The 16,544-nt window shown below is 33.8% G+C and overlaps 1 protein-coding gene across 2 annotated transcripts in view; it reads left to right on the forward strand.

The window, feature by feature from the left end:
• plcd1a (phospholipase C, delta 1a) overlaps nucleotides 1–16,463 on the forward strand; it is a 36,141-nt gene extending 19,678 nt beyond the window's left edge. For both annotated transcript variants that reach the window (XM_073830331.1, XM_073830330.1), the window contains exons 3-16: nucleotides 78–116; nucleotides 2,572–2,761; nucleotides 3,044–3,173; nucleotides 3,803–4,031; nucleotides 4,526–4,727; nucleotides 4,832–4,976; nucleotides 7,403–7,555; nucleotides 9,125–9,274; nucleotides 9,734–9,893; nucleotides 10,044–10,160; nucleotides 10,282–10,460; nucleotides 12,667–12,802; nucleotides 12,886–13,035; nucleotides 13,129–16,463. In XM_073830331.1, coding sequence (XP_073686432.1) covers nucleotides 78–116; nucleotides 2,572–2,761; nucleotides 3,044–3,173; nucleotides 3,803–4,031; nucleotides 4,526–4,727; nucleotides 4,832–4,976; nucleotides 7,403–7,555; nucleotides 9,125–9,274; nucleotides 9,734–9,893; nucleotides 10,044–10,160; nucleotides 10,282–10,460; nucleotides 12,667–12,802; nucleotides 12,886–13,035; nucleotides 13,129–13,217 — 2,069 coding nt within the window. In that variant the 3' untranslated portion in view covers nucleotides 13,218–16,463. The remainder of the gene's footprint in view (nucleotides 1–77; nucleotides 117–2,571; nucleotides 2,762–3,043; nucleotides 3,174–3,802; nucleotides 4,032–4,525; nucleotides 4,728–4,831; nucleotides 4,977–7,402; nucleotides 7,556–9,124; nucleotides 9,275–9,733; nucleotides 9,894–10,043; nucleotides 10,161–10,281; nucleotides 10,461–12,666; nucleotides 12,803–12,885; nucleotides 13,036–13,128) is intronic.
• The last annotated feature ends 81 nt before the right edge of the window (nucleotides 16,464–16,544 follow it).

The raw sequence follows: 16,544 nt of genomic DNA on the forward strand, positions 1-16,544 counted from the left end.
TCACAAAGGGTTCAAAATTGCATTTGCTAAATTAGTTAAATTGAGTAATAATTAAAAATATGATGCCTCTTTCACAGTCAGTTTGGAGGACATTGATGACGTGCGATATGGCCGTCAGACTGAAGCAGGGCTGTAGTACTCGAGTCCGGTCTTGGACTCGAGTCCGGTCTCGAGACCGTTTTTTTATGGTCTCGGACTTGTCTCGGACTCGCTAGTATTCAGACTCGGACTTGTCTCGGTCTCGGCCACTGGTCTTGCCAAATATGGCTTTTGGTCTCGACCGAGTCCAGGTGTCTTTATTATGTTCCCAGTAAGCACACATTTTAAACTGTTTATAATTTTAATTTTTTCATTTCACCCGCCCGAATTTAATTAAAATATTATTTTTCGTCATGTCATCTGCCCGAACGACCCATCACTACCAATAACCAATCACAAAAACAAAAAAAACAAAACAAAAAAGTAATAACCAATCACACACTAGATTATATTTGCACGGCAAGCTCTGCATCTGCGTGCCCTGCTAACGTTAATTTTCATTGATTCACACACACTCTAACATGACATAAGCGGTGCAATTTACACTATTGACTTCTAAGGATTTTGATAAAAAACCACAAGAAACAGGTGAATAAAGGCTGACAATCAATGTTTAATGTTCAGATGTTATTATTTCAAGACATGTAAAGCATTTTGGCTGGTTTATGTGTGTCGTGTTCTATGAGAGCTGTGTGGAGGAGTGGAGTGTTTTTCTGAATGTCTATATGTTTCATTTATTTGTCCACGTTGTTTTGAACTACTGTACCGCTGTGTGTTGCGATCAGGACCGTTCAAAGCATCGTCGCGCTATGTTCATTGTCAAACTCCAAAATTAGACCATTTTTATTTTTTTAAAAAACGTCATTACTTCATTTGAAAAAGTTAACACATGTATTTTAGTTTGTTGTGTATATTTTTTTCATTTGATCAGATAACATTTTAAGCTGTCATATGGTCGTGTTACAACGTGCCCCTCAGATGTTACAATGTACCCCATCTATGGGGCATGTTGTCACGTTTCACTTCCTTTCTTTTGAGGTAAATAACGAAAAACGTATACACTGTAAATATTAAACAAAGCGATATATTTGTACTAGACAAATGTGAAAATAATGTGGATAAAAATTGTACTCTGAACCCCAAGTGGATTTACATAATCCGCGAAATTCAAAAAGTGTTAGGTTGTGCCCCGCTCTCCCCTACTGGTCACTTCTTTTCTACACTACTGTACATCTGCAGTGAAGCTATATTGTAATTTAGTTGCTTAAATGCTCAGTACTAGTACCGTACCGAGCATTGGTAATAGTAGTGGGTTGGTGTTTGTATATCAGTTCTAACACTGCTATTATGAGGTATCACCATATGTCATCATTCTGTTTTCTTTAGATTAATAGATTATATGATATCAAGGGGAATGTCTATACTTAAAAATTATGGGTGTTGTTACCCAGTCATTCATATTATCACAGCAATATTATGATTAAAGGTCATAGTTTGGATATAAACACTGATGTGATGTCTATGGTAGAAATTAAAACAGAGCACGTCATCTTTTGAAAGTAATTGGCGCTTCAAATAATGTTTGTGTCGATTGCATTGTTTCGCCACTAGATGGAAACAACTGTTAAAAAATGTATTTGTCAACGAATAGAGATTGATTCAAAAATGCAGATTCATCCAGTGAGGTTTTTGTGAGCATGTCATTTATTCATTCAAACCACTTTTTCATAAATGTAATATAAAAAAATCGGTGTGTTAAACATATTCTATTTTAAATATAAATATTATGTATTAAATTATTAAGAATTCATTAAAATGAATTAAACACTTTTAAATAGACTGAAGCAATTAATATTTTGTCTCACATTATTTTGCTTAGTTTAGAATTGCGAGGAAATTGTGATCTCTATTTAATCTCAAAAAAACTAAAACTAAACTAAACTATAGAAAAACTAAATAGAAATGTGTTCACAAAATAGAAACCAAACTAAAACAAAAAAAAATGTAAATGAAACTAACAAAAACTAAACTAAATTTTACTGAAAATTTGAAAACTATACCAAAATAAAACAAATTTTAAAAAGCTAAACTAAATTAACCTTGGCTTCAACACTAGTCTGTTTTTTTTTCCTCCGGTCTCGACTTCGTATCGGTCTTGGTCTCGACTTGGTCTTGGTCTTGACATGGTCTGTCTTGGTCTTGGTCTTGGTCTTGGTCTTGTCTTGGTCTCAATCCCTTCTGGTCTTGGTAGTGTCTTGGTCTCGGTTTAGGCGGTCTTGACTACAAGTCTAGTTGTGACACTGTTTTTGCTTTTAGATCAACAAATAATAACCCAAAATGATTGTCGTGATGATGTCATGCATACAGCTTTTTTTCCTGTCCTGGACTCGGTCTTGACTCGGACTCGAACTTTTTTGGACTCGGTCTTGTCTTGGACTCGAACCTCTTTGGACTCGGTCTTGACTTGGACTCGACTAGTCCTGGTCTTGGACTTGTCTTGGACTCGACAAAGGTGGTCTTGACTACAGCCCTAGACTGAAGGGTTGCAGAAGTACACGGAACCCTCAGCGGAGGACCGCTGCTTCTCCGTCATCTTCAAAGGTCGACGAAAAAACCTGGACTTGATCGCCTCATCCAAAGAGGAGGCCAAGAAATGGGTCAGCGGTCTGGAGAAGGTCATAAATGGCATGGACAGCCTCAATCGACAACAGAACTCTGAACAGTATCCTTGAAAATCCATTGTTCAGCCTGCTCTTTGAACATATTAGAATATATTTAGGTTACATTTTATTTTGAAGTGACATGTGCTTAAGGTTAGTTTAGGGTTGGTTGCTTGTAGTTATGCATAACTGACTGTTAATCTTATAGTACGTACATGTAACATGACTTGAATTACTCATGTACTGTATACTATTTTTGTGTAAAATTGTAATATAAAATGGGAAAAGTTCTAGAAAAATACATTTCTAGTGGTTAATATTCAGTCCTTACATCAGACAAAAAGCTGGATCTATAACTGCATGCGCAAAGCAGACAAGAACGCAGACAACAAAATGTCCTTGAAGGAGCTGAAGCATTTTCTACGTCAGATCAATATTGAGGTGGACGACAGTTACGCTGAGATGCTTTTCAAGGTGAGAGGCAAAGCATACATCTATCGTTTTCAACTTCTGTTAGAAGCTTAGAAATGTTAAAATCACTGCTGTTCACGATTATGTATGGGTCTACAAGTCATCTACACAATACCAAGTAAAACAAATTGTTTAAAGGGATAGGTCACCCAAAAATGTAAATTATGTTATTTCTCACCCTCATGCTGTTCCAAACCCATAAGACCTTCGTTCATCTTTGGAGCACAAATTAAGATATTTTTGATGAAATCCAAGGCCCAGAAAGGTAGTAAAGACAATATTCAAATATTCCATGTGACATCATCAGTGGTTCAACCGTAGAAGTTGAAGAAAAAGTTGTTAAAAAAGTTACGTTTTTTTTTTTCAGGCACAAAAAGTATTCTCATAGCTCCATGACATTATGGTTGAATCACTTTCCTTTCTAATACCTTTCTGTGTCTTAAATGTGGTAGTTGCATTGCTGTCTATGCAGGGTCAGAAAGCTTTCTGATTTAAAAAAAATGTCTTAATTTCCGTTCTGAAAATGAACGAAGGTCTTAGGGTTTGGAACGAGTATTTAATGACAGAATCCCTTTAAATTGCTATTGAGCTCACTGGCAGCATTTGCTATTTTTTGCTATTTAATATTGCAGAAATGTGACACATCAAACTCAAACACTCTGGAGGGATCTGAGATTAAACACTTCTACGATTTACTGACTTACCGTGAGGAAGTTAACGTGATCTATGAGAAGTACGCAAGTACTAATGGACAAATGAGCTCAGCCGACCTGTTGAATTTCCTCCATTGTGAGCAGAGGGAGCCAGTGTCTTTGGACTATGCGCAGAAGCTCATTGAGAAATATGAGATGGATGAAACAGGTAATGACCTAAATTACCAGAGGAATACACAAAAACTGTCACTTTTAAAGATAGTAATATTTGCAGTAATAGAATGCATTGAATTGTTCAAAAATGCTATTGTTTTAACTTTCTATTTATCAAAGCACCATAGTTTCCACAAAAATATTAAGCAGAACCATTTTAAACATTAAAAATAGTTTTTTTTTGAGCAAATCAGCTTATTAGAATGATTTCTAAAGGATCATGTGACAATGAAAACTGAAGTAATCCAGAAATCCAGTTTTGCCATCATAAATTACATTTTAAAGTGTAGTAAAATAAAAAACAGTTGTTTTAAATTGTTAGAATATTTCACAATTTCTTCAAATAAAATAAGCAACATTTACATTATAAAAGATGAACAATATACAGTAATGAAACAAACTGAAATACCCAGTTAAAATAGCAGATGTATCATGTAATGTGTTTTTTTATACATTTTAGTATAATACAGTGTTTTCACATTTACCCAGCCAAACAGAAAAAGTATATGAGCAAAGATGGTTTCCTGATGTACCTGAACCATGAAGAAGGCTCAATCTTTAACCCCGCCCACAAACCCATATACCAAGACATGCGACAGCCGCTCAATCATTACTTCATTTCCTCTTCACACAACACCTATCTGATGGAGGACCAGCTAAAGGGGCCTAGCAGCACAGAAGCCTATATCAAGTAAGAACATATCCGCTTTCACTAGAAGTCTCAACGGCAATGAATTAGCACATTAAGCATTCATTCATAAGCAATGTGAGAGAATGATTGTTGTTGTTATTTAGAGCGCTGACGAAGAGCTGCCGCTGTGTGGAGCTGGATTGCTGGGACGGTCCAAACGGAGATCCGGTCATTTACCACGGTCATACGCTCACATCCAAAGTGCTCTTCAGAGACGTCATCAAGGCCATCAAAGAATATGCTTTCAAAGTGAGTAAAATGACATCAGTTGATCTTATGACAGCGGTTAACTCTACACCCACTGCTTTGCGAGTTTTCTGTGTTCGCCAAACTGAACAATGTTGATGTACAGTACACAAAGTTTTTGGAACCAATTACAGATGCTTTTTAGATGCAAATAGAATAAATAATGAGTTTTTCCGTGCTGTTCGTTAAAATAAAGTTAACTTTAGCTGCCTGTCACATTATTTATTACTTATCACAGCATAGCGAAGCTTCACTCCGGAATCCTTTCAGCATGCTTCTATTTTTTTATAAGTAAAACCAAATACTCCACAGATGCACAAGTATCATAGATTAAGCCCAAACATGCTTTATTCATGCAGACATTTTATTTAATCAAGGCATGTCGTTGTGATTTGTCACATTTTTTATTACTTATCAGAGCATAGAGATATTTCACTTCAGGACTCCATTCAGCATGCTTCTATTTTTCAAATAAAACCAACTACTCCACAAAAGCAAAAGTATCTTGGATGAAGCCCAAACATGCTTTATTCATACAGTCTTTTATTTAATCAAGGCACATTATGTTTAAATTATTATATTAAAGCTTCACTCCAGCATCCTTTCAGCATGGTTCTATTTTTCAAGTAAAAGCAAATACTCTACAAATGCACAAGTATCTTAGATAAAGACCAAACACTCTTTTGCATACAGCTTTTTATTTAACTGAGGAAATATCACAAAATAAACTTCTTATTCTAACATTAAAAATTAGTTTTAGGCCTTTATGCTTTGGCTCAATATTTGTAAAACTATCTAAAACATTAAAAAGCACAATATGGCTTAATCCCTTTATTAAGTATGCTTTTGCTAAGCGTTTCAAAGCAAAGTGCGCACTACGATCAGGCGTTTCCCATGCCTTAGAACGGCTCAGTTCACAGTAAATGAATGACTTTTTCTTAGTTAAGAAAATGGGTTGAAGCTCCTAATTTTGAACTCTCAAAGTAGGGCTGGGCGATATGGCACAAATGTAATCTCGATAATTTTTTCCCCATATTGAACGATAACGATATATATTTCGATATAAGCTGTTGATGCTGCCAGCTTTAAAATGGTATCCCAACAATGACTAAAGCCACAAAAATTAAAGGGTTCATTAAATTACATTTAAAGTATAGTTTATTAACAAAAACAGATTACAGATTTGGCCTTAAAAATTAAAACAACTTACTAAAATAAATTTGAAAAATAAAAGTTGTGACAGAGTATGGTAAATGAGAGTAAATGTACAAAATGTAAACATAAAATTATTGTAAAAACATAATTTGTAACACAACTATTTATTTATTTATTATTATTATTAACACAATTGTTTATTTTCTCTATTATAGGTTGAGCTATTTAAATTAGAGGCAACCACTGCATTTTGAAACAATCTACAGTATAAATAACAAAAAATTATGACACGGTTCTTTCTTAATCGTATTAAGTGCAGACAATTCAGCCATATTCTAAGCAGGCTACTCTCTAAATATTCAAAGTGCAAATAGAGACGGATATTTCAAGCATGATACAGAGCTATAGACATACACAACCTATCATAGCCTACATACTAATAACAGCCTAGATATGTCATGTAGCCTAATTTGCGTGCATTGGGGGGGGGGATTAAAATTGCTTTTGAATGCGCGTGCGTTTTTTGCTTTCGGTTTCAGTTTTAACAATCGCGCCAAACTCTCAGCTGAGCTGAGTCACTTTTCAGGTAGCCAAACCACTTATATAACGGAATTCGTGCTACTTTTTTTGTCGACAATTTCAACATCTTTGGATACTAACTCGAAGTTAGTTTCACTTTCGTCGCTGCTTCCTCTCTCTTTTTTTTGTCATCCTGGTGTTAAGCATGGTGTTAAGTTTGCTTCGCAAAGTGCGGTAGGAAATGAACTTTGTACTTTGACGTGCACACGCACGCTGTACGCTGATTGGCTGTTGTCGCATATTTCTACTGTGTGATTGGCTCTTAGATTAATCCATATCGAGCAAAAAATGTCTAGAGCCTATCATCGTTATTAACATAAATTTTATCGCGATTCGATATGATATCGTTTATCGGCCCAGCCCTATCTCAAAGTGCATTAGATAGAATAAATTAACTTTAAAATGTACAACATTGTTACTTTCCAAGCCTTCATTTGTTTTTGCTTTTTTGTTTTTTTTTCAATATCACAATAAATATTGTTAATGGACTACTAAGATGTTATCGTATTGTGAGATTCTGATATTGTTACATCCCTATAAGTGGCTGATTTGAGAAATGAAACAAGACTCCAAGTACCTAGTATTGAAATTGAAGTTAAAGGAATTTATCTGTAGGAAGGTCAATTGGATGATGTGATGACTGATAATAGCAGCTTTGTGGATTATGAAAACCTTGTGTTTTTTTGTTACACTAGACCTCAGAGTATCCAGTGATCCTATCTTTGGAGAACCATTGCAGCCTAGAGCAGCAGAAGATCATGGCCCATTACTTAACCTCCATCCTGGGCAGCGCTCTGCTCACTCAACCCCTGGGGAATCAAATGCCCTCCACTTTTCCAGGACCTGAGGTTAGACTGCTAAAATACATACATATTTAATGTGTTGCTTGCTGTTACTTTGTAATTATTTGTGAAATTTACTAACAATTTGTGAGTGGAAATTGTTTCTACACCAATTTTTAAAGAAACGATGTGTAAAACTCTAGATACAATAGTTTATAGCTTAAACGCCACCTGGTGGATAACAGAGACAGCTCTACAATCTAAACCAGCTCCATGACCTCTTAAAATCTCTTTTCACCACACCCCACTTTCCTCAGATGACTTCCTCGTCATCCCTGCAATCTTCCTGTTTACTTCGTTATCCGTGAATTCAAATAGCTGAAGACTGAGGAAGTGATTATCAGTAAAGCTATGATTCATTTTTTTATCGTACCCGTTTTTCATTACTTCCTGATGATTCACTAAAATATTCACCAAGGTTTTGAGCTGCAGTCTGAAAGGCAGATGACAACACAATACAAGTTCAGACGGGCAGGATTTGAAGTGCTTATTTTGGTTGTGAGGTGGGAGGAGTTTCTGAAGTATGTCACATTGGAATCCAAGTGGTTGGAGCTGTTTTGCCATGACTGAATTTTTGCCATTAACTGAATCTTTTCCTTTCAGTGACCTGTTTAAGTAAAGTTTCAACCCTGAGCTTTGTCTCGTACTGAGAAGTCCTGCCAGTTTCTCTGAATGAAACTATGGCATGATGGAAATGAAAGGTGATTCTAGTATTTCAGCCTGAGGGCGGCTCAGCCATGAACCTTAAATGCACTAAGGGGAGAAACAATAGTAAAGCATCATCTTTCAGTTCCATTTGTTATATGTAAACGTTGTCTAGAATTTCTCACACAGAACGTCTACCTTTGCCATTTTTGAAAGAAGTCTCCTTTGCTCACCAATGCTGTATTTATCACTAATGTTCCGGAAGGAAAAACAAGCATTAAGAGGGGGTTGTTATTTTGTCTTCTGCGAAACATGCATCTATCTTCTGTAGCCTTTGAAGGCCAGTAAATGAAAAAAATATATATTTAAGCAAAAGAAGAAAAATGTACACATCTTAATTTTTCACCCCCAGCTCTTAATGCATTGTTTTTCCTTCATCAGTGAGCATTTGAACCTTCTGTAATAGTTGCATATGAGTCCCTCAGTTGTGGATAATTCAGGTAACAACGCAAAATTAAGAATCAAGCTTATGTAAACTCGAACGGGGTCATTTTTATAAATTCAACTATTATTTTCTCTTGAGGACTGTATGTGAGCATCTTTTATGCGAAATATCTTATTCAGGTCAATACTAAATAAACAATAACATGCACTTGGTATGAACCCGACTTACTTTGGTAAAATAATTAACATTTTGCAGATTCTGAAAAGGGGATGTAAACTTTTGACTGCAACTTTATATTTCTGTCAGGATTCTTTGATGAATAGAAAGTTTAAAAGAACTGCATTTTTATACATCCTTATTGTATAAATGTGTTAATATTCTTCACAAAAAGTTCTTAACAGTAGTGTATATCAAATTTGAATTTGCTTTCTCAAGCAAAGTTTAAATATTTTATATTTATGTCATCTACATGTTTATGTTTGTAGGAGCTGAAGGGCCGTTTCTTGATCAAGGGCAAGCGTTTGAACAAACTGGATGCGGCGTTCAACAACAATACCACAGAGGATGTGGACAGTGTGTCAGAGGAAGATGAGGCTGAAGACCTCAAAGAGACTGAACAGAAACCCAAGGAAAAGGTGTGTAAAAACCCAACAGTCATTCAAAGACCAACAACCAAACAGCAGCTTTGCCTGTATTAAAGGGATAGTTCACCCAAATATGACAATTCTGTCAATAATTATTCCAAACCCGTAAGACCTTCGTTCATCTTTGGAACACAAAGAAAGATATTTGTAATGAAATCCAAAAGCTTTCTGAATCGAAAGTTAGTGTCAAACCACTCAAGTTGAAAACAAACGTTCAGAAACGTTCCACAAAGCACATTTAGAGCCGAGGAGTATATTTGCATACACAAAGCTGTGGTAGATAAGGTTGAGTTCAAATCAGCAACCTCAGCTGTCACAGAGATTCCCACAAACACCCAATTCAAATCATGAGGCAGACAACAGATTTGTTCTGCTTATTTGGCAATGCTCTGTCATTTCATTTGAAGCCTGTTTAGGTTAATTAAAATCTATTTTTTGATTACGTTGTAGGCTTCCAAAAAGATCAAGCTGGCTAAGGAGCTGTCAGACCTGGTCATCTACTGCAAGAGTGTCCATTTCAGCACCTTCGAGCATTCAAGAGACAACCACGCTTTCTATGAAATGGCTTCCTACAAGGAGGCCAAAGCAATGAACCTGGCAGAAAACTCAGGTAAACCAGTGTGTTGGTAACTTACGAGTTGACCTACAAAAATGTGTCATCACTGTAAAACTCTACAGGACCTCAAACCAAAAAAATGTAAAAGAATGAGGGATGTTGCCGGATATGTTCTAATTTCACATTTTTGCTTATATCTTAAAGCTACAGCATTTATTCATCATAATATGGATAAGCTGAGCAGAATCTACCCAGCCGGCTCCAGAACCGATTCGTCCAACTACAATCCAGTGCCGCTGTGGAACGCCGGTTGCCAAATAGGTACAAAAATCCCCTGTGATATGACATTATGAGTCTGATGCAATTCAGAAAGCCTGTTTATAATCTAGCCATGCTTCCATATATCACTTTAATTAGTTTTTATTCCTTAATTGGTCTACAGTGGCTCTAAACTTCCAGACTCACGGTAAGGAGATGGATCTGAATCAGGCCCGCTTTCTACCGAATGGCAAATGTGGCTACATACTGAAGCCAGAGTTTCAGAGGGACCCGGCCTCCCAGTTTGACCCCAAGTACCTCACTGTTGGACCCTGGCTGCAGAAAAAGGCCTTCCATATCATGGTGAGATACTTATTAATAGTATAATAATAATAAATAGGAATGAATATATATTACAAATCTGCTTCATACAACAAACTAAATTAATTAATAAGTAGATTAATAAAAAAAAAGCTTATAAAATTAAATTAATTTAAGTGAATTTAGGCATCACAGCATTATAATATACTTAATGAAAAATAAATATTTATTTTGAAGTTTGCTGACGATTACTTTTAACAGTGTTATATACATTAATAAATACATTGAAAATATCTGTTGTTTCTATTTTAATTATTTATATTTCTTAAAACAAATACATCTTATTTTAGTTTAAAAATGTAATTTAATTTTGAGTTTTCTGAGGTTTGCTGACGATTAGAATATTATTCTGGCTGATACAATAAAATTATGAGTGCATATAAAAAATTCTGATCATAACATTATAATATGCATTATAAAAAATACATATTAATTTTGAGGTTTTCTGATGATTACATTTAACAGTGTTATTCTGGCTGATACAATAAATAAAATAAATTAATGAGTATATTAAAAATAAGATCTGTTTTTAACATTTCAATTATTGTTTATTTATTAAAACAATAAATATATCTTTTTCATGAAAAATTAAATTAAATCCTATTGTTTTGAATGCTACAAGTGAATCTAGGCATTATAACATTATAATATTCATTATGAATAATAAATATTAGTTTTGAGTTTTTATATATATTTTTTTATCATAATTTTTAAAACATAAAAATATCTTACTGTATTTACTTTTTTATTAAAAATTAACCACTAAAAAGGTGAAATACACTCATTTTAAATGTTAAAAGTGAATTTAGGCATCACAACATTATATTATACATTATTAAAAAATAAATAATAATTTTGAGGTTTGCTGACAATTACATTTAATAGTGTTATTCTGGCTGATACAATAAATTAAATAAATTAAGTACATTAAAAAAAAAAATTTTTTTTACAAAAATCTGTATTTTCATTATTTTTAATTTATTAAAACATAATAAATATATCTTATTTTATTTTAATTGTTTGAATTAAAAATAATCACAAAAAGCTAAATACATATAATATAAATATTAATAAATATAATATTAAAAATAATAATGTTAATAATAATAAATATTAATTTTGAAGTTTGATAACTTACACATAACAGTATTATTCTGGCTAATAGAATAACTGGCTACAATAAATTAAATAAATGAATAAGTAAATGAAAAATAAATTTGTTTACTTTTTAATTATTTTTTATTTGTTAAATCATTAAATATATCTTTATTTTATTTCAATTTTTTATTAAAAAATATTTACTAAAAGCTCAATATCATTTTAAATGCTTCAAGTGAATTTAGGCATCACAATATTATACTATTCATTATAAAAAATATTAATTTTGAGGTTTTCTGATGATTACATTTAACAGTGTTATTCTGACTGATACAATAAATAAAATAAACGTATGAGTACATAAAAAAAAAAATATTTTTTATTAAAACAATAAATATACCTTTTTATTATTAAAAAAAAATCAGTCAGTAAAAGCTCAAATCCTATTATTTTAAAGTGAATTTAGGCATCACAATATTATAATATTATAATATTCATTATGAAAAATAAATATTCATTTTGAAATTTGCTAATGATGTTATCATTATGAATGATTACATTACAAATACAATCTGTTTTTATATTTCAATATTCATTAAAACATAATATATCTTTTTTTTTTTTTTAATTAAGCATTAAAAGCTAAAATCATTGTAAATGCTACATGTGTATTTATGCATCGAAACATATTATTCATTTCGAGGTTTGATAAAGACATTTAACAGTATTATTAAATTATTATGGGACTGAATAAAATATCTTAAATTTTTAGAATTAAAAATTAGTCACTAAATCTATATCAAATCCAATCAGTACATTAAAAATAAATTATTTTTATATTTTAATTATTTTGTATTTTGTCATTAAAACATAATATATTTTTTTATTGAAAAAAATGTCATTAAAAATTAGTCATTAAAAGCTAAAATCCAATCTTTTTAAATGCTACAAATGAATTTAGGCATCGCAACATTTTAATACTCATTTTGAGGTATTATTAAATTATTATGGCACTGATATATCATTTATCCCTAAACCAAATGCAAACCTATCTAAACGCAGCAACCAATAACTGTATACGTCTCTTCAGATTATCTCAGCCCAGCAGCTGCCTAAGATCAACAAGGACAAGCAGAAGTCCATTGTGGACCCTCAGGTCCGAGTGGAGATCCACGGTATCCCCGCAGACAATGCCAGCAAACAAACACATCACATTGTCGACAACGGCAAGTGTCAACAGTGCATTTACACTTATGTTGAACAAATGCATTTATCAAAGTGTAGGTCACTGACGTGTTTTTTGTTACAGGTTTCAATCCTATGTGGAATATAAGATTCCAATTCACCGTTCATGTGCCGGAACTGGCTTTGGTGCGGTTTGTAGTGGAGGACTATGACACTGCTTCCCACAATGACCTGGTTGGCCTATACACCCTGCCCTTCAACAGCATACAGAATGGTGAGCTGCTGAAAATAAATGCCAAATTATTTCCTGTCCTGCAGTTATTATGAATTTAATCACTGTAAGTCCTCTTTCCTGTCCTCTCTTTAGGATACCGCCATGTGCCTCTGCTTACAAAAAGAGGAAACCTCATTCCTTCAGCAGGACTGTTTGTACACATCATGGTTCTTGATGCCTAATAAACTCCAACATTCCCCTCAGTCGTCGCAATGCAGAAAACTGATCAAGACAATTAACTAAACCGTTCTCAGCAAACACTTTTAGGATAAGATTTGAACCTTTCCAAAGTGCTTTGTGCTTTACCGGTTAGCTCTACTTACCATTGAAATACTGAGGCGTACCTTAAAGGGACAGTACACTCAAAAATGAAAATTCTGTTATGAATTACTCACTCTTCGTCATTACAAACCCATAAGATCTTTATCTTTAAAAGGCAAATTAAGATATTTCTGATGAAATCCAAGAGCTTTCTGACCCTGCATAGAAAGCAATGCAGCTGACACGTTCAAGGCCCAGAAAGGTAGTAAGGACATCGTTAAAATAGTCCATCAGTTGTTCAATTGTAATTTTATGAAGCTACAAGACTACTTTTTGTTAAAGTATTCTTGGATTTCATCGAAAATATCTTAAGTTGTGTTCAGAAGATGAACAAAGGTCTTACGGGTTTGGAACGACCTGAGGGTGAGTAATTAATGTCAGGATTTTCATTTTTGGGCTAATTGTTGCTTCAAAATGCTTCATGGAATTAATGTGGTTTAGTTTTGAAAAACAATTAAAGACATACAAAAAGAAATAATATCAAATTAAATAATGCTTAAAATTTTGTTTAAAATTCTTTTTTTTTCAATAACATGCTAATTGAATCAATTTAAATAAATACTGTTTAAATTTTTAAAATGCCTAAATTAATACAAATATATTTTATGTTAATTGAAATTTTTATATTTTAAATTAAATATGAATATTTTTTTAGTTTAACTTTCAGTTCCATTTCAGTCAATTTAGAATATTCCATCGTCATTCCTATCTAAATCAGTTTTTGGTGCATATTTCACCGAAAATGGATTCAAAACATTTTTTTTTTTTTTTTTTTTTTTTAAGGATTTGTAATTGGATGTTTTACCTAACACTGTTTTTTATTGTAATATTTTATAAAATTTATAATTTTAAAAATACTACACATTCCTTTTTACATGAACTAAGTATTTAAACAGTGTTTGTAAATCATTTCTGATTGTTAATGAAAGTGTTTTTGTCTAAACATTCCCATTACGTTTTTTATCTTAGTCACAATTAGATTTTGTGTGTTCACATTTGTAGTTTGGTTCATTTGGTCCGGATCGAAAAGGAAAATCATACATTTGGTCCTGGTCTGCTTAGACCCAAGACCAATCTTTTCAGCAGTCTCGTTTTGCTTGTTTGGTGCACACCAGTGTTCGGATGGCAGCGTTCACACTTACTCAAATGAACTGGACTAACATCAATCACACAATAGTTAATTTTAATCGAACCAAACTTAGTTTAACAGACTTAGGTTGTGTTCCCACTTGTAGTTCAGTTCATTTGGTTCATTTGGTCCGGACCAAAAAGGAAAATCATACATTTGGTCCTAGTCCGCTTAGACCCAAGACCCATCTTTTTAGCTGTCTATGTCTGCTTGTTTGGTGCACACAAGGGTTCGGATGGCAGCGTTCACACATACTCAAATGAAACGCACTAATGGCAATCACACCAGAGTTCATTTGAATCGAACCAAACATAACAAGTGTGAACACACCCTTAGTTAAACAGACTTAGGTTGTGTTCACACTTGTAGTTCAGTTGGTTTAGTTCATTCGGTCTGGACTAAAAAGAAAAAAAAATACATTTGTTTCTGGTCTGCTTACACCCAAGATCCAACTTTTTAATGGTCTCAGCACAAGGGTTCGGATTGTAGCGTTCACACTTACTTGAATGAACCTAACAAAGCAATCGCACTAGAGTTCATTTTAATCAAACCAAACATTAAAAGTGTGAACACACCCCGTAGGGTGTCTTTACACTTGTAGTTCGGTTTGTTTACTTCATTTGGTCCGGACTAAAATTGAAAGTAATACATTTGGTCCTGGTCTGCTTAGACCCAAGACCTATCTTTTTAGCAGTCTCGGTCCACTTGTTTGGAGCGCACCAGAGTTCGGATGGCAGCATTTACACTTATTAAAATAAACCGGACTAACATCAATCACACCAGAGTTTGTTTTAATCGAACCAAACCTGACAAGTGTGAACACACCCTTAGTTAAACAGACTTAGGTTGTGTTCACACTTGTAGTTCATTTCATTTGGTTAATTTGGTCTGGACCAAAAAGGAAAATCATACATTAAGTCCTGGTCTGCTTAGACCCAAGACCCATCTTTTTAGCAGTCTTGCTCCGCTTGTTTGGTGCGCACCGGGGTTCAGATGGCAGCTTTCACACTTACTCAAATGAAACGGACTATAATCAATCGCACCAGATTTAAATTTAATCGAACCAAACCTGACAAGTGTGAACACACCCTTAGTTGAACAGACTTAGGTTGTGTTCACACTTGTAGTTCAGTTCATTTGGTCCGGACCAAAAAAGGAAAATCATACATTAAGTCTTGGTCTGCTTAGACCCAAGACCCATCTTTTTAGAAGTCTCAGTTTTTTGGTGTGAACCAGGGTTCAGATGGCAGAGTTCACACTTACTCAAATGAACTGGACTAACATCAATCGCACCAAACAAAAGGAAAAGGTGTGTTTGACTTAAAGCTGCGCAATTGCAATCGAACCAAACATGACAAGTGTGAACACACCCTTAATCTTTACAATACCACACTTTGTTCGGTGTTGTGTGAGATTTCTTAGTCCCCATTTTTACAATGACTTACATTAACTTATATCAACTCAGGATACAAATGATGGACAATGAACCGTTTACCCCGTATTACCAATTCTGTACATGCTATCCATTATTTTCTGATAAACATGTTTGGCTATCAGTAAAAATCACTTCATGTGAGGTGTGTATTGAGTTGTCTTGTCAGAGCAGTAGAAGTGTTGCATTACAAATGTGTAAAACGTAAACAATGGAAAGGCTATACTTTTACAAACAGTAGCTGTGCTTTATACTTTTTAAGGTGTTTGTTTTGTATTCACTGTTGTTGTTGGTATAAGGTATTGCTGCTTTTACCTGCTCTTTTTCTAGAAATATATCTATTTTTATGTTGTTCTTAACTTATCTAATGTGCCTTAAAGGAACATTGTTACACAGACTGTTACCGTCGACTTCAGCAATATTAAGCCATCACATCTGTTTCTGATGTCCTGTTCTGACATCCTCATAAGAACTGGCTTTACTGACTCTAAAATGCTGTGATGCATTTATTAAAACTGACAATTATTAAAACATCTCAGAAACTTTTCTTGGCATACATTGTGTTTTTATTTGTACTAAATAGAATGTAGACATGTTCTATGTGACTGATATAATCATTTTGGCGGT

Source organism: Garra rufa, chromosome 24 (assembly GCF_049309525.1).
Source record: "Garra rufa chromosome 24, GarRuf1.0, whole genome shotgun sequence".
Taxonomy (NCBI): Eukaryota; Metazoa; Chordata; class Actinopteri; order Cypriniformes; family Cyprinidae; genus Garra; species Garra rufa.